At 51.3% G+C, this 20,136-nt stretch overlaps 3 protein-coding genes across 4 annotated transcripts in view; 1 reads left to right on the plus strand and 2 right to left on the minus strand.

Annotated features, from left to right (window-relative positions):
- Nucleotides 1–1,463, minus strand: part of Iqck (IQ motif containing K) — a 77,748-nt gene extending 76,285 nt beyond the window's left edge. The window contains exons 1-3 of the mRNA XM_013011192.1: nt 1,455–1,463; nt 469–591; nt 168–339 (exon numbers count right to left, since the gene is read on the minus strand). Of these exons, the coding sequence (XP_012866646.1) occupies nt 168–339; nt 469–591; nt 1,455–1,463 (304 nt within the window). The remainder of the gene's footprint in view (nt 1–167; nt 340–468; nt 592–1,454) is intronic.
- Knop1 (lysine-rich nucleolar protein 1) lies at nt 183–8,768 on the plus strand. Its single transcript, XM_013011799.1, has 5 exons — nt 183–279; nt 2,440–3,362; nt 5,265–5,333; nt 5,635–5,712; nt 8,136–8,768. The coding sequence occupies exons 2-5, from the start codon at nt 2,442–2,444 to the stop codon at nt 8,445–8,447; spliced, it is 1,380 nt and encodes a 459-aa protein (XP_012867253.1). The 5' UTR covers nt 183–279; nt 2,440–2,441; the 3' UTR covers nt 8,448–8,768.
- A 1,434-nt stretch (nt 8,769–10,202) lies between these two features.
- Nucleotides 10,203–20,136, minus strand: part of LOC105982142 (chromosome unknown open reading frame, human C16orf62) — a 54,899-nt gene continuing 44,965 nt past the window's right edge. For both annotated transcript variants that reach the window (XM_013011617.1, XM_013011616.1), the window contains exons 27-31: nt 16,633–16,772; nt 14,017–14,182; nt 13,320–13,438; nt 11,485–11,631; nt 10,203–11,258 (exon numbers count right to left, since the gene is read on the minus strand). In XM_013011617.1, coding sequence (XP_012867071.1) covers nt 11,160–11,258; nt 11,485–11,631; nt 13,320–13,438; nt 14,017–14,182; nt 16,633–16,772 — 671 coding nt within the window. In that variant the 3' untranslated portion in view covers nt 10,203–11,159. The remainder of the gene's footprint in view (nt 11,259–11,484; nt 11,632–13,319; nt 13,439–14,016; nt 14,183–16,632; nt 16,773–20,136) is intronic.

The raw sequence follows: 20,136 nt of genomic DNA on the forward strand, positions 1-20,136 counted from the left end.
CGACCTGCCCCGACGGGACCGGCTGCTCGAGGGGCGCAGGCGGCGTCGGGGCGGTGACTGAAGGCTCGGCGGAAACGCCGGACTCCTCTCGGGGAGCGCTCCGAGCGGAGACAGACCACGGAGCCACCATGACCGCGGGCTCCATGGTAACGGCGTTGTCGGCGCACCTGCGACCCGGAAGGAGCCGGATTTCTTGCGGGCGGGCTGGCGGCTCGAGGTTGACTTCCGGGTCACGGTGGAGCACGCTCTCACGTGGAGGCCGGGAGGTTTGGCCCGCAGGTGAGTCTTTTCGAATGTGGCCGCGCGCGCGGTGTTGGCCGCCGGCGTGGGGGTCTGGGACTGGGTCCCGACGCCACGGGTTACGTGGCGGAGAAGAGGGAGACCCAGTAGGCATCCATCCTTCATTCTCCCCCTCCCCCCCCCGCCCGCGACCCACCCCCTCCATCGACGGGGCGAGGCTGCGCTTGCCGGGCGGTCTCCGGGAAGGGAGATATCGCGATAGCGGCCGAGCGTTGGCAGAGCTTCCTTCACATCCCGGCTGCCAATGCCCGAGAGGGCCGGGGGTTCGAATCCCTGTTTCACACTTGCCGCCTGTGAAACCAAGGATGGAGCCCGCCTTTACACCCGAGACCACCGTGGGAATTCAGACGCCAGGCTTGGTGGGTGTTTGCCTGTAATCCCAGCCGAGGCGGGCTGGGGCAGGAGGACCCTGGAGTTCCAGGCCAGTCCGGACTACACCAGACGTGCTGCCTTTTAAAAAAAAAAAACAAACAAACCCGGGAAGGCGTGCATGCGCTTTCATTCGTGCCCGTGCAGAAGTTGCTCCGTAAGAAGCAACAGTTCTTCCTGGGGCCCGGGGATGTGGCTTAGTGGGAAGAATGCTTGCCTCGCATGCATGAAGCCCTGGGTTTGATTCCTCAGTACCACATAAGCAGAAAAAGCCAGAAGTGGCGCTGTGACTTAAGTGATTGAGCAAAAAGAAGCTCAGGGACAATGCCCAGGCCCTGAGTTCAAGCCCCAGGACTGACAAGAAAGAACCAGTTCTTTCTTTCTCTTGGCATGAGTGGATGCACTTTGGGGGTTACCGGGCTGAACAGCCAGGTGCTAAGGGGTAAGAGTGGCCGAAGCTCATCAAGTTGATCTCATATTCCTTGAGCATCCCCCCCATTTCTTGTGTTTCCTGAACTCTGATTTATCCTCTGCCCGTCTGTTTAAATGTCACCATTTGGGGCTGGGAATGTGGCTAGGTGCTTGCCTAGCAGCCATGATAAACAGAAAAAGCTGGAAGTAGTGTTGTGGCCCAAGTGGTAGAGTGCTAGCCTTGAGCAAAAGAACCTCAGGGACAGTGTCCAGGCCCTGAGTTCAAGCCCCAGGACTGGCAAAAAAAAAAAAAAAGTCACCATTTGTTGGGATTTTGTTCTGGTACTTTCTGGGATTGTCTCAGGCTTAATTACTGTCCGCATAGTACTCTTGTCCATATGTATGTGGGGATACTGGGTCCTGAACTGGGTGCCTGGAAGCTGTCCTTGAGCTTTTCCTTAAGACTGGCACTCTATCACTTGAGGCACAGTTCCACTTCCTTTTTTTTTTTTTTTTTGGTGGTTAATTGGAGAATCTCATGCCCTTTTCTGCCCTGGTTCAAACCATGATCCTCAGAATTCAACCTCCTGAATCACTAGGTTTAAGGCATGAGCCACCCATGCCCGACTTTACAGCACTTTTGATGTCACCTGTGTCCACAGAGTCAGTCAATAAGCAAGAAGGGTGTTATTTTCTTCTCCATTTTTCAGATGAAGAAACAAAGGCCCAGGGATGCAAGTGAGTGATTTCAGGTGGGAGAACAGTTAGGTTAAATCCTAGAGCTAACTTTAGGTAATTTAACTTCCAGTACTTTGTCAGATTTCCCTGTGCTCCCAAAGAATTATGGGCCTGAAATAAGGACACTGAGTCTAAGCAATATGCCTTGTCCTTGCAGCCATCTTGTTACTTTGCTAGGTGGAGGGGCTTTTCCACCCAGCTCTGCAGATCTAGAGGTGACAGACATTTGTTTTGTCCTGAGTTGTTAAGCTCCAAGAAAGCCCCCTAGATAATTGGCCCTTGATATAAGTGTCCTCTGGTTTGCTTTGCTTATGTATAACACTTTTGTTAGACTTAATTCCTCACACCTTATGTGTTTGGGACTATATAAGCTTTGTTGCTAGCTGCATTCGGAGCTACTGGTCTTTGAGACAGGAGTCTCTACCTGCAGTTCTAGGCTCTCCAATTCAGCCTCTTGAAAGGTGGCTTCTCTGTTTTCTCATGACTGAGTTCCAGTACAATAGTCCTAACATTTCCTACCACCCACTCAGAACCATGGCTCTGTGCAGAGTGTAATATGGAATGCAGTGCGGGGTCGGGGAGTACATGTGTGGTAATAACTTGAATCATTTCTTTCCTTAGCAATGGTCACAAAGACCCACAAAGCAGACTTGGGCCTTGGGGTCCCAGAGAAAAAGAAAAAGAAGAAAAGGATGGTTGTTAGAGAACCAGAGACTCAGTACTCAATGTTAAATAATGATAATTATTTTTCCGACCAGTCTCCCACAAGGGCCACGTCCCATTTTAACTTGGGCCAAGGGACGTTCCCCGAGATATGTCTGGGGAAAAAAAAGAAGAAGAAAAAGAAAAGTCACAGCTTCATTGGTGAGCTGCCCCAGGAATCCGAACCCAGATTGTCATGTGCCAGGCGGGCAAAGTCCTACAGCCCTGGGAAGCAGGCTCGTGAGCCGTTGGAGTTCGTTTGCTTGGAGAAGAAAAAGAAGAGGAAGTCCTTACCTGTAATTACTTCCCACAACTCTTGGATAAAGACTTCCCCAGACCACACAAAGAGTGAGGAAATGATGAAGATTGGCAAGAAGCTCAAAAAACACAAGAAGGAGAAAAAGGCCCAGGATACTTCTGCCTTCTCCCACCAGGACCGGTGGCTCTATGAGGCTGGAGATGCACTGCGCACATGCTCAGTGGGGAAGGAGACTGAGGAGCAGACCGCCTCCGGGCAGAAACGGAAACAGGGGAACCCCAAAGAACACAGTATGAAGATGAAGAAGAAGAAGAAGAAGAAGATCCATCCGGAGAGAGACACTTACTTAGGTCAACTCAAAGTTTCCAAGTCTGTGGAGAACAACTCTAGGAAAGGAAGTAAGAAGAAGCCAGTCAAGATTGAAGCTCTAGAATTTATCCCAATAGGAGATGGTCCTAAGTCCCCAATGAAGAAGAAAATGAAGTCCAAGAAAAAGGTAGAGCATCCAGTTGAGGAGTTGGCTCTAAAAAGGAAGAGAAAGAAGAGGAAAGAAGGTGGGGAAGTCAAAGACCCTTGGGAGGAGGTAGGTCCTCCCTGGGGAGAACAGGCTGAGGGTGGAGAGTACATATGTGTATCTGGTGCGCTTTTGCATGTAGATAGTCATACTTACAGCTATCAGAAACGCCAGCACAGGGAGGGAAGGGGGAGGACAGTTATTGACATGTGCAGGAAAGCATTGGAGCTATCCAGCTTCAGGTGTGGCTGAATCCAGCGGCTCATGAACTATGATAATAATATGGCTTGAGATAACATTGTGTATATAGCTGTGAGCCCACTGCATTGTATTGGCTAACAGATGGCCAGAAGGTGTTCTCAGCTCTGGGCTGAGAAGAGGACTTAGTCAATTCCTCTCTGCCCTCTGCCAGTTTCATGATCTCCACAGCTCCAGGCTTGGCTTCTGAAGGTCCCCGGCTGCTCTCAAAGGCGTCCACTGAGTCATAAACCAGATGACCTGATCAGAAGCCAAGGGTGCAGTTCCAACGGTATCTGCCCCACCTATACCACACAGTCTGAAGCGGGGGTGGGCATCTGAGATGAGAACTGGGGCCCTCTGTCCACAGTCTCCATCCTGATTGGAGTGGGAGGGATGGCAATGGTGATTGACAGGGCTGGGGACTCTGCTGACCTGCATCCAGCTGGGCCTTCACCAGGGTCAGGCCACTGTTCCTGCCTGAGCAAGGCACTTGTGGGTGCAGCAGAAGGATGTAATATCCTGTGGCCAGGTCTGGGCCCTGCTCAGAGCAAGGTGTGGCAGGCTCTGGGTCCGTATTCCACCTGGTGATCCAGTGATCTGGTCCTTTCCCCACCAGCCCAACGGAGAGTGCTGTGGCCATCCGCACCTGACAAGAAAGCTGGGGCTCGGAGGACAGAAGCAGGGGTGGTAGGAGACCCAACACTGGGGCTTCCGGCATGGCCCCTCCCCTAGAGACCAGTGTCACTGGAGCCCAAGAAAGACAAAGCTTGGTCTCTCTTCCCTACGCTGGGCTGGTGTCCTACAAGGTGGCCTTGTGCCATCACACCATCCAATCACCATGGGCCTGGCAGGGAAAGCCTTGTTTAGTGCCCACTGAGGGCAGCCCCTGGGTGGTGGAGGCCACCAGGCTGGGGGTCTGCAGGGGAAGTTCTGCTTGTGGGGTTTCTCCCAGCTTTGTCCTCGCCCATGAGGCTCAGTCCACCCAGCATCTTTATTCAGAAGAAACTGCAGAAACCTGGGACCTCCTTCCCTAGGAGGCCAGTGAGAGATGTCTGCTCTGTGCGGCCTGTCCCTGGACGGGGCTCTGCCTCCCAGCCAGATGTGCTCATCTCTTCTGGCTAGGCCATCCATCCTGTCACACACACCACCAGGGCTGGGCAGAGCACCCTAACGTGAGAACCCATAACCTGGCCACTGTTACTGGGGAGCCTGTACTAGAGGCTGTTTCAGGAGTATGGTGAGCGAGGCTAGAGCTGGGACTTGGGGGGGGGGGCACTACTGTCCTCAGAGCAGAGCAGGTACAGACACCAGTACCGTGCCTCCTGGGAAGGGGAGAAAGAGCTTTGAAGCAAGCCTGAGCTGTGGCATGGGGAGGGACAGGAGTATGGAAGGGAGAATTAGATGGGGTGGGCGACAGGCCCTTGAGCCACTTCCACATTTCCTGGCTCCTGCCAGTCCCAGCAGGGAGGCTGCCTGCTAAGCCTGTGTCAGGAGGCCCAGGCTGGAATAGGTGCTATGCCTCAGCCTCAGGGAGCCCTGTGCTTGTTGCTTTAGCTCTAGGAACCTGTTTCTTCCTCTGTCAAATGCCTGGTGCCACTGATTTGGGGAGTTGCGGGAGAGCTGAAATGGCCTCATTGTCAAGGGTGCAGGCTGGAGTCCTGGACTCTTAAGGACCTCATCCTGTGTGCTGAGCCTCAGTTAGAGCCTCAGCCTCTCTTCCCTTTCTTGCAGACATCCGACACAGACTTGGAGGTGGTGTTGGAAAAGAAAGGCAACATGGATGAGGCCTGCATAGACCAGGTACAGCCAGCGCCTCTCCCTGTACACCTGCTACGCACTAGGTCACAAGGTCCTGGTGGTGGGGGCACCAGGCTATCCAAAGATCACTGGGATAAATTGAGGCCTGCGAGTTTTAGGCCAAGGAACTTTATTTTTGTGTCTTTACTAAAGCCTCCCTCTGGCCCTAGTGGAGGGCAGCTCACCACCTCCCCTCTTGCCCCCCATCCTTAACTCTGGAGGGAGCTCAGGGTGGCCTCCCCTCTCTCCATCCCCAGCTCTGGAAGGAGCTTGGGGTCACCCTCCCGTCCATTGTCCTTCTCAGGTGAGGCGGAAGGCTTTGCAGGAAGAGATCGACCGGGAATCAGGCAAGATAGAGGCATCAGACTCCAAAAGCTGGACGGTGAGTTTGCCCCTGCGGTCCCTGTAGCATGAGGTGGGAGAGGCAGGAGTGGGGCAGCAATAGGAACTTTTCCAGACCTGGCCAAGAGAAAAGGGGAGGGAAGAAGGCTCAATAGGGCAGGTAGGAGGACAGCACGCGCACTGCGTGGCTAGGCCCCTGTGAGTCGCTGGATTCTACACCCCCGTCACACATACTTAGCATGTGAGCCTCTATTGTGTACCAAGTGTAGGTATCAGAGGCAGCTGGGACCCCCCTCACCTCACCATCACACGCTGGTGGCCCAAGAGGACAGTAAGTGTGGCAGGAAAATGGAGAATCCATAAGGAAGGGATAGGCAAATGACAGCTATACTAAGGAGAAAGAGGTAGAAAAGAGCAGGAGAGGCCGGGCTGGTCTACACAGGCTGCGGTGACACTTGTCTGGACACCCTAAGGTGAGGAGGGCAGAACCCCGAGGTAGCAGAGGGGGTGGTCTACGGCGAAGGCCAGCAAGGTCGCACAGTAGCCAGTGCAGGCCAGGGCAGCACCAGCTCAGCCTCTGGCTGCAGTCGGGCCAAGGACCTGGAGAGTGGCCTGAGCCTGCTCTGAGTTGGCCACCGAGGCCCACCATGGAACTTGGTGCTAGGTTGGCTGTAGGAAGGGAAAGACCACCTTCTGGCCCTGGCCTCAGCCTTCCATGTGTATTGACAGGAGTTTGAATGAGAATTGCCAAGATCAGTGATTCGGTCTGGTGTCTCTAAGCAAGATCTTTCCCTTCATGCACTGGGGTCTGCCAGGGGTGCTTCAGATGACCCTGAGGCAGGGGTCAGGGATTCTTATGGAAGAGCAGCTCACCAGGCCCCATTGGCCCCTGGCAGTGGTTTTCTCAGACCTGGGCGGGGCATCACCAGTAGCCTGAGAAGTTGTCATTTCCCTAACCGGGGCCACCATGAAACTGAGGTCTCCAGTTTCCCCCTGGGCAGCTGTAGCAGTTGTAGGTAACCTCACAGGGCAGACTGGAAACCAGCGCATGGCTGACATGTGGCCTGTAAGCAGGCCAGTGCCCATGTAGGGTCGGCAGCCGGTGGGGGCTCCCCAGGACCACCAGCAGCCAGCTGGCACAAAGTGCACCGTGTACAGGTGCATGGGAAGTGGCCGTGGTAACAGCTGCGTTGTGCCGGGTTAAGAGGAGAGGGGAGGTAGGACCACGATGGTCACCTGCCTAGCATGCTCCAAGCACTGGGTTTGATCCCCAGCACTGGAAAAAAAGGTGGTGGAGGTGAGCAGAGGGGTGGGGTTTTGTGTTGTTTGGTTGTTTTTATTGCCAGTACTGGGGCTTGAACTCAGGGCCTACGGCACTGTTCCTGAGCTTCTTTTGCTTGAGCCTAGCACTCTACCACTTGAGCCACAGTGCCACTTCTGACTTTTTTTGTTTATGTGGCACTGAGGCATCAAACCCAGGGCTTCCTGGGTGCTAGGCAAGCAACTCTACCACTAAGCCACATTCCCAGCTCTATAAGGCCTTCTCTTTTGTTGTTGTTGGTGGTGGTGGTGGTGGTGGTGATGGGGTTTGAACTTAAGGCTTGGGCGCTGTCCATAAGCTCTCTTGCTCAAGGCTGTACCACTTTGAACCACAATGCCACTTTTTTTTTTTGTCGGTCGTGGGGCTTGAACTCTAGACTTGGGCGCTGTCCCTCAGCTCTTCAGCTCAAGGTGAGCGCTGTACCGCTTGAGCCACAGTACCACTTCGGGTTTTCTAGTGGTTTATTGGAGATAAGAGTCTCAGACTTTTCAGCCTCCTGAATAGCTAGGATTACAGGTACGAGCCACTGGCCCCCGGCCACGATGCAACTTCTAAGTTGTGAATCTTGACTGTCAACTGGATTGATTTATGTGCTAGTCAACTTGATTAGTAATGAATAGATGACATCCAAGGGCTGTCATCAAATCAGTAGGTGGTGGGAAGGTGGGAGTGTCCTTGGAGGCTATGTTTTGCTCGGACCCTTTCCTATTCGCCATGACTAACCCGGAGCAGAGCAAGTCATTGCTGCTTCTGTCAGCTGTGTGGTCACAGCGTGACAGGAAGACTCATACAGCTGTTAGGAGGTAATGGTGCTGGGTGGTGAGGGAGGGAAGGGGAAGTGATGGTTGTCATTGCCAATGTCAGGCAGAGCCAGGGCAGAGGCACACCTGGTCACGTGGTGGGGGGAGGGCTCTCGTGGTGCCCAGGCCTGAATTGGAACCTCTCAGGTGACACAGGAGGTATCTGCCCATCAGCCTCCCTTTCCTCATCCGTCAGAGTGGCCACAGTTGTCCTCCCAGATCGCAGGAATAGTAATGAGACTGTCTTCTGGCGTACTGGCACTGGGCCACAGCAGCAGGGGCTGAGTGGAGGGAAAGGGTGCGTGGGATTGAAGACAAATAACCGCGTTTTCCTCCTCACAGGGAACCCAGTTTGGCCAGTGGGATACTGCTGGTTTTGAAAGTGAGGAACAGAAACTGAAATTTCTCAAACTTATGGGTGGCTTTAAGCACCTGTCCCCTTCGTCCAGCCGCTCCGCCAGCACAGTAGGCAAGCCCAACATGGCTCTGAGCAAGAAGGAGGCAGACAGCCTGCAGCAGAACCTGCAGCAGGACTACGACCGGGCCATGAGCTGGAAGTGCAGCCGCGGCGCCGGCCTCGGCTACTCTCCCACCCCAGACAAAGTCTTCTACATCGACAGGAACGCCTCCAGGTCCGTCAAGCTGAGCGATTAAACTCCCATCTGGTCTCTCAGCAGCCCACCTGGCTTTTCTTCGTGTGGCAGGTGGAAGCTGCAGGCAGTTATCTTGAACCAGACACTTGCGAAGGTTCAGGACAACTCTGGATGGGTGGGCTTGGAGGAGCAGGGGGTGGGGACTGGTGTTTGCAGAGCACACATGGATAGGGCGTATATTCCAGCTGAAGCTCTACTGTTCCACCATCTTATAGGAGAGGCACCACAGCTCAGGGACCCCAGCAGTGCAGGCCATACCCATCTAGGGCAGGTCGCCACTACTGGGACAAATTGATGAAGGAAAGCAGAAGTTTTGGGGTGTCTATATGTCAGGCCCTCTTCTCCCCAGTGCTAGGATTATAGGCCTGCTTGCTTGTGTACAGAAATCTAGTCTGTCACCAGAGGAAGTTGGGCAGCCAGGACAGCAGCAAGCTATGGCTCCAGAGCAGCTCCACCCTGCTCTGCCTTTCCTCACATGTCCCCTTCTTGGGGACTTAGTCTCAGCCTGATGTTAAGGCTCCCGGCCTGCAGCTGGCTTGACCCACTCTGTCCCTCCTTTTCCTGCTTTAAGTGCTCTCCCCAGGCCCTCTGCAGGTTTATATCAAGTCTTATGTTACTCATGTCTCTGCCCCCTGCAGAACAGAACACAGCCTACCTGTGGGTCCTAGGAGTTTGGGAGAGAGAGGGAGAGGGTGGTGGAAGGTCAGAGTTCACCTAGGACTGGTTGTTTCTCCTTTGGGTATTTTTTAAGTAGCTGACCCTCTATGGCCATATCCTTCCTATACTCCAGCTGTCTCTTCAACCCTGGCTCCTCCCACATTAGTCCTAAATGATTTCTACTGTCTGCCTCAGTGTGTGAGCCTCTGCCCCTGAAGCCACCTTCCCATCAAAGTATCTGCCAGGCAGCCATAGCTCTCCTTTAAAAGGGGTATGTCCAGACGAGCATGGTAGTGCACTTCTGTAATCCCAGCCGCTCAGGGCAGAGATCAGGAGGACTGAAGAGTGATGCTAGCCTAGACAAGAGTATTAGCAAGATCCCCAACTCAGCTGTCTACCTCAGTGTGGTGGTTCACAACTGTGGTTTCAGTTACTAAGTGGTTTAGGTTGAGAGCTGATGGAATTGCAGCCTCAAATTAGAAGAAATGAATTAAGGAGGGTAATTTGTGAATCTGCCCCTTGGTTTTAATTAGCATAATACAGTTTGTTTCAAGTAATTTTATTTTTTTTTAATTCTTTGTTATTATAAAGGTGATGTACAGAGGGGTTACAGTTACGTAAGTCAGGAAAGGAGTACATTTCTTTTTGGACAATGTCACCCCCTTCCCTCGCTCTCTCCCAGTTTTCCCTCATCCTACTGAAATAAATTTAATGGAAATAACTTTTTGAAATAAAGGCGCTCTGCTCTGGGAGAACTTGAGCAGAACGAGGACAACCCTGTTTTCTGACGTGTTTAGTTGGGGTTGGACGTTGCATTGTACAGCTGTTTCTTTGAGGCACAGGGGTTGTCATCAGATTGGCCCCCAAAAATCTAGTCTTGCTAGTCCTAAACTTAGGAACATGAGTTGAATAGATACATATATATATATATATATTTTTTTTTTTGTCCAGTCGTGGGGCCTGAACTCTGGGCCTGGGCACTGTCCCTCAGCTCTTCAGCTCAAGGCTAGCACTCTTACCACTTGAGCCACAGCGCCACTTCCAGCTTTTTTTTTTTTTCTGCTTATGTGGTGCTGAGGAATCAAACCAGGGCCTCAAGCATGCAAGGCAAGTGCTCTACCACTAAGCCACCTTCCCAGCCCTAGAAATTACTTTTAAATTTTATTTTCTGAGGTGAGCCATGCATTAGCAGTCACCTCCTACCTCCCTGGAAGAGTAAAGATGAAATGTATCCCACTCTCAGGGCATATTTCCCAAAAGCATAAATTGGGGTTTTATTCATCTGTTTACTTATTGAGACGGGGTATTCCTATGCTGTGACTTGAGCAGCTTCCCGAGCAGCTGGATGGCAGGCCTAGCCATGGGCATGGCAGGGCCTGTGCAATCGGCTAGGTCCTGACACTTAATCCACAGCCTGCATGGTTTCTCACCGACAATGTCAGGCACCAGTCATTAAATGCTGTACTGGAAACCATGTCAAGAATGGAGTTCCAGCAAACAGGCCAGCAGCAGGGAAGCAGCGGAGCTCCAGAGGCAGAGCAGGTATCCCCAGGCCATGCAATGCACCACAGGCCTTTGGTGGAGGTCAGTGACTAGACTACAGACCTGAGTGCACCTACGCATTTCATGGCACACTTCACTGAAGCCACAGCGACTCAGACTGTACCTCATTTTCTCCTGGTGCCATAGTCGTGTTCTAAGACCAACTGGAACACTCTCGATGGGGCTAAATGCATGCGAGATCTGCCATGAAGTCCTCTAAGGTTGCTGTCTTACTAAACAGGCACAACGTGAGGCACACCAGTAAAGGAAGTTGCGTGCATTCCTGGTTCTCCCCTGCAGAAGGCCCAGCCGTTCCCGGGCCTCACTGAGGAGCTGAAGCAAGGCCCCTTGGCAAAGAAACGCTAGGACATTGCTCCTCGGAGAATTGGATTTAATACTTTGCGGATTCTCTCTTTGCTGTCAAAAAGTCTGGGTAGAGGTCAGAGGTCAGATCTTAAACCATTCAACCATATGTATATGTTAAAAAACAAAAAACCCTAAGTCCCCATGGGGCTCAGGTCCTTGTCTGCAGGGGGAGTCGCAGGGCCAGCTCTGTCAGATGAGTCATGTCCGGCTGTTTGCTTCGCTTCTTGATGTATTCCAGAGTTTTCACCTAGGAGGGAAGAGCAAGGTCTGTGTCACGTGTGGCTCACTACACTGGGAACCCAAGGCCGGGTGAGGGTGCCGCTGTGTGAGCACATAGTAGAACTTGAACCATACTGTGCCCTTAAAATCAGAGGGGGTGCCAGGTATGAGGGCATTTTCATGTGAGGAAGCCTGGTGCCAGCTAGGAGCCCGGGCGAGCAGGGCTGGCTGTGTGTGGCAGGGCTGGTCCTCACCATCGTCCTGCTGTCAGCACAGCCATGCCTCTGTGCCAGGTGCCACAAGTTGACAGACAGCTGGTTCAGCTTGTTGTTGCGCAGGTCCCCGTGGGCCAGGATGCTGTTGAAGAAGGAGAGGCCCAGCAGGCTCTGGCGCTTCAGGGCCTGTAGAGAAAGGGTGGTGACCCCCTGCACTGGGACTTGGGCCACCCGGGGCCACAGAGCCCAGCAGAGACTCTGTGGGTCGGGTTCAAATGCCAGCTCTCCCATGTGTTTGCTGCTCCACCCACTGAGTCCTGCTGCCTCTCCATCTGTAAAGTGGGAGCAAGGTGTACACTTCATGGAGAAAGAGAGGGCAAGCTACACCTAACACTCCATTTCAATGGGAGAGGGGGAAATAAGTATCTAGAACTCACAGCAGGCCCATGAGAGGTCCCCTCCCCAAAGGTAACAGTCACTAGGAAAGGCCATGCCAACAGACAGGTTCCTGAGCCCAAGCCAAACTGTAGAACCAGGAGCCGTGCCAGCAATCATGGGAAGGGAGGTGGGGAGTTACTAGCTGAACACAGAAATCACAAAATCATCTGCCACATGGAGATGGGACAATTGAGTCCCAGCAGATGATCCTGGAACCTCGCCTGCACGTGAGCGTGAGTCCTGCACTCAAGGACTCCAGCCTGTGAATGGCTCTAGTCAGAATTCAGTGAAGCTACTTGAGTGAAGCGCTGGGTCCTACACTGGCTGGAACAGACACTGTTCCTGTGCTTGGACAGATCAGCGAAAGGCCCTTGCTGAAGGTCCTAGTGCACACTGGGAAGCCAAAAGTGCTAGAAGTGGTGGTGCACTCTTGAATCCTGGCTATTCAGGAAGAGGTAGGAAGGATTGCGGTTCAAGGCCAGCTTGGGCAAAAAGCCTAACACCCAGCCAGGTGTCGGTGGCTCATGCCTATAATCCTAGCTATTCGGGAGGCTGAGATCTGAGGATCATGGTTCAAAGCCAGCCTGGGCAGGGAAATCCATGAGACTCTTATCGCCAATAAACCACTCAGAAAATCAGAAGTGGAGCTGTAGTAGAGTGCTCATCTTGAGCTGAAAAGTTGAAGAACTGCCCAGGCCCAGAGTTCAAGCCCCATGACTGACCAAAAAAAAAAAAAAAGCCTAGCACTCTATCTTGAAAAACTACAAGTGGTAGGTGTGTGGTAGAGCACCTGCCCAGCATGAGGCCCCAAGTTACTATTTCTACTGTTCTGGCTAAACTTGCTTGCCTTGGTTTCCATTGTTCAGCGGGAACCAAACATGGCTCCTGCCCTTCAGAAGGGTGCTTGGGTGTGGCCAGCATGGCTATTTATAGACTGGACAGCTTTTTTGAAAAGGTCCTACTGTGGCACTGACGTCATGACTCAAAGACAGCCCACCCCAGCTCCCAAGGAGCTTCCAATCGAGAGTACACACCACACTGTGACTGCCACCAAGTGCCTCAGGAGTCTGCCACAGGGAGGAGGCCAGGGTGACCACTTGAGCTGTGCAAGCAGAGCAGCTGTGAGGGCAGATGTGATTTTACTGAGACACAATTTCACTACATAGTGCAGGCTGGCTGCAGACCCACAATCTTGCCCTGGTCTCTCAAGTGCTGAAGCATCACAGGTATGTGCCACCACATCCAGCTTGGTTTTGTTTGACAGAACATTCTTAACTAGCGTTGCTATCCTAGGAGTTGAGCGGAGCAGTGTGGTTTCCAGAGACTGGGGTGAGAAGGAAGGAGTACCAGCCTCAAATAGCCCCCTGCCCTTGCAGAATCGCTTCCCTTCCAGAGTGGAGCAGTGCCCCACTGGGAGCACATGCCAGAGGCCCCACCTCGTCTTTGGCTAGGGTCTTCAGGTGCTCCAGGATCTGGGCCATCACCACCTCACACAGCTTGTTGTTCTCAGCCAGGAACTTGGAGTCTCCCCCGTAGAGGCTGTCGTTGGAGTCCACTGATGGAACAAAGGAGACTATGAGATAGGCTGTGGCTGAGGTGGCGAGGAGAAGCTGTGTCCATGGGTCAGCCGGTGGAAGGAAACAGGACTGGCTTTGGGACTCACCTGGCCTATAGGCCAGTCTGAGCCAGAGGCCTGTGGTGTGGAAGTTGTTTCCCTGCTGCCCCACCCATGGGGGGCCTGGCCAGTGATCACTATGGCCACCACAGCAGTTACCAGGGACAGGGCTGAGTGCTGCCTGTGGCATGAAAAACAAGGTAATATAACCAATTCCCTTCTAGGGGTGGGGAAACTGAAGCCAGAGGCAGCCCAAGTTAAAATCTAAACCCAAAAGCCAGATTCCAAAGCCTGCCTGGGATAGGGTTAGGAACAGGCCAGGATTGATGCTTTCCTGCTATTGTTCCAGATCATTCCATAGTTTGGCCCATTAGTGGACCTCCAAGATCATTTAATGGTCACAGTGAAGTCAGGTGCTACAACACCTAAATCCCTAGGCCTTTTCTGGGGTTTTCCCTCTAAACCCCGGGGAGGAGGAAGGGAGAAGGCTCCTTAGCCTTGTGGGAGGCACTGCGTACCTCTGTCGATGTGGTACAGGTAGGTCTCCTGGCTCATGGCGGACAGCAGGTGGAGAACACTGGTGTAGATGCGGATCCTGTCATCACTCGTGTCCTCCCATGTGTAGTCCTGGATCACATTGAGAAGCTCCCGAACAAGAAACAGGACCCCGTGTTCCGGATGATCCTGGTGGAGAACCAAAATAGGAACGATCAACCAAAATAGGAGGCAAGAGAAACAAGTCTCCTTTTACCCACTGGGGAGAGAAGGCAGGGTTTCCTCCCAAGGCCAGGCCAGGCCTGTCACAAGCAGAGAAGCAACAGAGGAAAAGGGGAAACCCCACTCCCTAAAGAGGTCAAGGAATGAAAAAGCAGCTCCCTTGCCCTGGACATGGATCAAAACAAACCAAGCAACTCAATGGCAGTGATGGGAGGGAGGGAAAATGAGTGGGATAGAGGGAACAGCTGACACTATGCAAAAGGAAAGGAATGTACATATCACCCAATGTGGAAGAAATAACTGTATAGCCAAAGCCCGTAGAACTCATAAACTTTATAGACCACGATAGACAATTTGCCTCATGAAGGTTAGAATGTGTTTGTGACTAAGCATCACTATCCCACAATACTGCGAAATGTGTGAAATTATGTAATCACTAATCACAATAAAACATTTGCAAAAAAAACCAAAAAAGCTCCCTGTCAGATTCTGGCCTGTTTCTAAAATGACTGCCTGGTAAGAAAGGGTCATCCCCAGCGCCGTCCACAAGCAAGACTGGGTCTCCCAGTGGTTGGGACAGCAGAAGCCTGGTGCTCAGGCTATAAGAACAACTCAGGAGAGTTAGCAACTGCAGAACTACCCCCATCACCTCAGAGAGGGAGATTCCCACACAGGTTTAGGGAAAACCATTGTGTTTCTGTCGTTTCATGATGCTAGAAAAAGGACCACACCATAAAAATGTGAGCAGCTTCAATTCAGCTTCAAGGTCTATGCAAATGCAAACCAATCCCCAGCTCCCCCGGCATTCCTCCTCATCCAGCCAGAGCTCACGCCAGCCACATCACTCAGGTCTCAGTAGGATACATGACCTGACCATCAAATAACAACTTGAGTCTGAGCACAATGGCTCATATCTGTAATCCTCATCAGGAGGTGGAGATCAGGAAGATCACAGCTTGACGCTAGCCCAGACAAAAAAATTGATACTATCTCAAAGTTGGGCATATCGGCATTCACTTGTTATCACACCACATAAGTAGAATCATGGTCTGGGAGGGCCTGGGCATACATATGAGGCCCCAGTCAGAAATGTAAAGCAAAAAAGAGAAAAGAAGGGTTGGGGCATGGCTCAAGTGTACAGTGTCTGCCTTAGTAAGTAGAAGGCCCTGAGTTCAAACCTCAGTACTGCCAAAAACAAGGGACAAGATTTAGAGTACCTACTGTTGATGGCCCTGTTAGGAATCCCATTTCACAGATGGGAGATGAGCCAGAGAGGTGAGTGGTACAAAGTCAAACTGCTGGTACTGAGAGGCCCCATGATTGGCCAACCTGGCAACCTTCCTGACTGCAGATCCGACTCAGACCCTGGCTCTCTCCATTGGCACTGGGCATGTGCCTAGCTGGGGAAGCATCCATGCAGGGGAGCAGAGTACTCAGTATAAATGAAGTGGTCACTGACCGCCAAGGGTAGGCTGACAGCAGCCTGGTCCACCGTGGACATGCACATTGCACAGAGCAGGGCAGTCATCACCATCAACTTTAGAACATTTCCTCACCCCAGAATGGGACTTGTATCCATGGGAGCTGAGGCACACTCATGGCCCAACTCAAGAGTCCATAGACAGGTCTGTGGGAGGCCATGGGGCCTCAGAGGACTGATGACCCTGAAGGCTGGCTGGCACCCTGCTCTAGGACACCCAGCCTTGAACTGTGAGAAACACAGTTTGTCATTCAGACTGCCCAGCTAATGGAACTTGACTGCAGCTGCCGAGCTAACTCCTACCCAGGTGTACTCCAGATCCCCAGCACCCCAGGCATGGCACAAAACTGTTTTCATTAGGCAACTCCAAATTCTCTTTTGTGTGGGCAGGTACTGGTTTGGGTTTTTTTGTGTGGCTGTGTGTGTGTATCGGTCCTGGGGCTTGAACTCTGGGCCTGGGCGCTGCCCCTGCGCTCTTCAGCTCAAGGCGAGCACTCTACCACTTGAGCCACAGCACCACTTCTGGTTTTCAGCTGTTTTATTGGAGATAGAGTCTCATGGACTTTTCTGCCCAGGCTGGCATTGAACCCCAATTCTCAGATCTCAGCCTCCTGAGTAGCTAGGATTACATGCGTAAACCACCGGCGCCCGGTTTAGGTACTGGTGTTTGAAGTCAGGGCTTGGGCACTGTCCCTTCACTTTTTCTGCTTAAGGATGGCTATCTACTTCTAGTCTTATGGTGGTTAACTGGGGATTAATCAAGAGTCTCACAGACTTTCCTGCCTGCTTTGAACCTTGATCCTCGGATTTCAGCTTCCTGAATAGCTAGGATTACAGGTGTTCAGCCACATCTTCAGGAAAGCCAAACCTACGTAGGTAGCAGGCAGAGTGTACTGCACTTTGGGGCCCCATATCTTGGGCCTTCAGGGAAACATACCGGCACAATTAGCAAAGTGGAGAAGAAATTGCAGAGGAATTCCAGAAGGAAGGCTTCAGAAGGCCGCATCTTCCCGTCGATATTTATCATCTTGGGAACTTCTGGCACGAGGCTGATAGCAGCTTTGAAGAAAGCATCAGCTGCAGGGAGAAGACAAGCTGAGATGAGCACTGCAGATGCAGGGTGGGGTCCTCCTTCTTCACTGGCTCAGGGTCCCACTCAGACCCAAGATGGGCTGAGCAGAGGGTTCTAGAAACCACAAGGAGATCTGGCCAATTGCTGGAGAACAGGAAGCTGCTGATCTCAGAAGCCAGCTCAGAGAATCTCAGTTCAGCTTCCATACCATACAGGAGTGACACTGGCCTCAGCTTGGGTTGGTTCAGTGAACTCCCATGTCCCCAGATGGAGGGAAGTTGTGTCAGCCCCTTCACAGGTATGGGGTAAGGAAGGACTCAACACCCCGTGGATGGGCCTGAATCTTTTCTAGTATTGCCCTTTCTGGTTAAAATCTTTACTAAAGAAACACACATGGAACTGGGTGTGGTGGGGCACACCTGTAATTCCAGCAGTTAGAAGGGGTAAAGTAGAAGTACTGAGAGTTTCAGGCCAGGCAGAGAAGACCTGTCTGGAGGTACAGGGGAACCACGGACTAGGCACAGTAGGATACACTGTAATCTCAGCTATTTGCAAAGTCGAGATCCCAGAACAATTGGAGTTTGTGACCAGCCCATGCAAAAGATTGGCAAGAACATTTCAACTAACTAGATGTAGTGCTACAAGCCTGTCATCTCAGCTACTGAGAGGCACAGGTAGGAGGATCTTGGCCTCTAAGCAGGCCCAGGTAGAAAGTGCAAGACCCTATCTGAAAAATAACAAAAACAAAAAGGCTGGTGGTATGGTTCAAGTGGTAGAGTACCTATCTAACAAGTACAAGGTCTTGAAGTAAAACCCTAGTAGTACCAAAAAAAAAAAGGGGGGGGGGACGAAAAGAAACCCAACTACTGAAGAGTCTAAGGAATAAGCATGATGGAAGTGACACTGTGGCTCAAGTGGTAGAGCACTAGCCTTGAGTGAAAAAGCTCAGGGACAGTGAGTGCCCAGGCCCCAAGTTCAAGCCCCACAACCAACAGAAAATAAACCAACAAAAAATAAAAGAAAGGAATGAGCATGCATGCTCATTCTGACTGGGGGATGAAAGGGAAGAGGTGTGTACGTTTGTGTGTTGGTGACGTTTAGGTACTTGAGTCACCTCTGGCCCTTTTTTGGCTTAGTTTTGTAACATGGTCTCACATCTTTTTCCGCATACCAGCCTAACCATGACCCTACTACTTATGCCTCCCACTTGACTGGAATGACACCTTTAAATGTGCTCCATCCTGGGCTTCTTTGGGTTACCACAGGCCCTTGAAGGTCAGTGGCCTCGCTGGGGCCATCCACCCACAGAGCCTTTCTGTGCAATACTTTGAACCAAGTCTCTTGTCTGAGCAACAAGCTTTCCCATTCTAAGCCACTAAGCCATCAGCAAATCAGACAATTGTTGGAAAGCTTCCCAACACTCAGAATTAAAATGTACGTTTGCTCATTGTGTACAAGAGCAAAACTTTGGAAAGAGTCCAAATGTTTTTCCAACAGAAGGAACATTTTTGGGGGGAAATAGGGGAGGATGTAGGGAGAAGGAATTTATAACATGTCCAAAAGAGAAACAATGCTAAAAGACATTACAAAGACTGGGTGGAGTACTGACATGTACTGACATGGGGACGGGGGCCCCCAAGATTTACCAAGAAGCCAAAAAAGCTCAGAAAAAACACTGTAGGAAACTTGGCCTCCTGTCCCTCCTGAGGGGGCAGAGATGGTGTGTAAACACGAGAATACAGACAGATGGAAGGGAGAGACAGGAATAGAAGAATGATGAATATTCTTTAATGGATATACAGAAGAAAATGAAAAATGTCCAATCTGTTAACACATTTCTGGAAGAAGGGGATGGGGAAGATAGGAGCATGTCACCAGAGGACGTTTTACTTGTGCAAAATCCTCTATTTCTGTATTCTTGCAACACTTTCAAATAAGCATTCCTAACTTTATAATGTAAGTCATTAAAACTTGAAACTGTATCCCAACTGCCTCTCCTGTGAAGAGCATGCGACGCTCTGCATCCAGACATGGTAGGAAATTCAGATGGAACTCTGGCCTACAGGACATTCTCGTGCCCCTGGTCTTGGTGACATGGGACATGCACAGAACATGAGTCATGAAACATGGTAAAGGAATGAAAAGCAGCCCACCTTCCGAGGCGCACTGCCTTTCCATAATGCATTAGCTCAGTGCTAATGGAAATCTCCACCACATTATAGTCAGCTTCAAGAGCAAAATGACCTCAAAGGCCATTTGCTGCCAGACTCAGTCCATCATCAATCCTAGACAACTTGGCTGCACGGCTGTCCCGGGCCAGGGATGTCTAGAAACAAGCATTCCAGGAGGTGCAGATCCCCTGATCCCATCAACAAACTCCATTAAAGCTCAGTTCTGCCTCAAAGAGTAATCCACTGTCTTAAGGTCTACAAACTCCACTGTAAAACGCCTTTTCTTGTCTTGTACATTTTCTATCTCTGTGTAAGTCAAGTTTGGAGTGAAATATCAATGGAATAGAAACCACCATATGAAATGGCTGGAGGCATGGCTCAAGTGGTAGGGCAACCTGTTCATCATGGGCTAAGGCCCGAGTTCAAACTCCAGTATACCAAAACAACAACAAAAAAGTAGGAAATATGAATGAAATGCAATGTCAGACTCAAGACCCTACAGTCCCTTACATGAATGGTGAGTACTTGCCACAGCCAGGCACACCACCACACATAAGCCATCTCAGAATTACCTATCAATGCTTTACTATCTTCTTATGGAATGACGACGGGAGAAAAACCTGTTGTGATCACTACACAGTTTTCCCCTGAATATTTTCCATCTGATATCAACTGGATCCTCAAATTCAGACCCTGAGGATATGAAGGCTGACAGGACCCTCCCTCTTGAGATTAGAAACTGAAGATAAATAACTGAAAGTTAAAATAAAAGCCAAAAGAATCTGCTCCTGCTGGGTCCTATAATCATCTTCCACAAAGCTCCCTCAACTGAGGACAGGACATTATCTAATGCTAAAGGAAGACAAACAGGCACTTCTAGGTAGAAGCATTGGAACCAACAACTGATCTGTATGTCCTTCACTTCCCTAGGAGTTCTGGAGTGGTGGGCATGCACAGCTCAGCACATGCCAGCAGATGGGTACATGCGCAGCAACAGCTGCACAAAAGGCCAGGACTGGGGACTGGCTTCTTGCACTGATCCTCCGTCAGCACCCCTATTGGCCATCTGGGGTTCAAGAGTTTATTTCTTAGGCTGGGCTCGGCCAGGCAAAGCCACAATGAAGAAGATACAGTGAAGCCCGATGAAGAAGATACTGTGAAGGCAGAAACTGAACTGGGGAAGGATGATGGATGCTCC

This window comes from Dipodomys ordii, unplaced genomic scaffold (assembly GCF_000151885.1).
Source record: "Dipodomys ordii isolate 6190 unplaced genomic scaffold, Dord_2.0 Scaffold14, whole genome shotgun sequence".
Classification (NCBI taxonomy): domain Eukaryota; kingdom Metazoa; phylum Chordata; class Mammalia; order Rodentia; family Heteromyidae; genus Dipodomys; species Dipodomys ordii.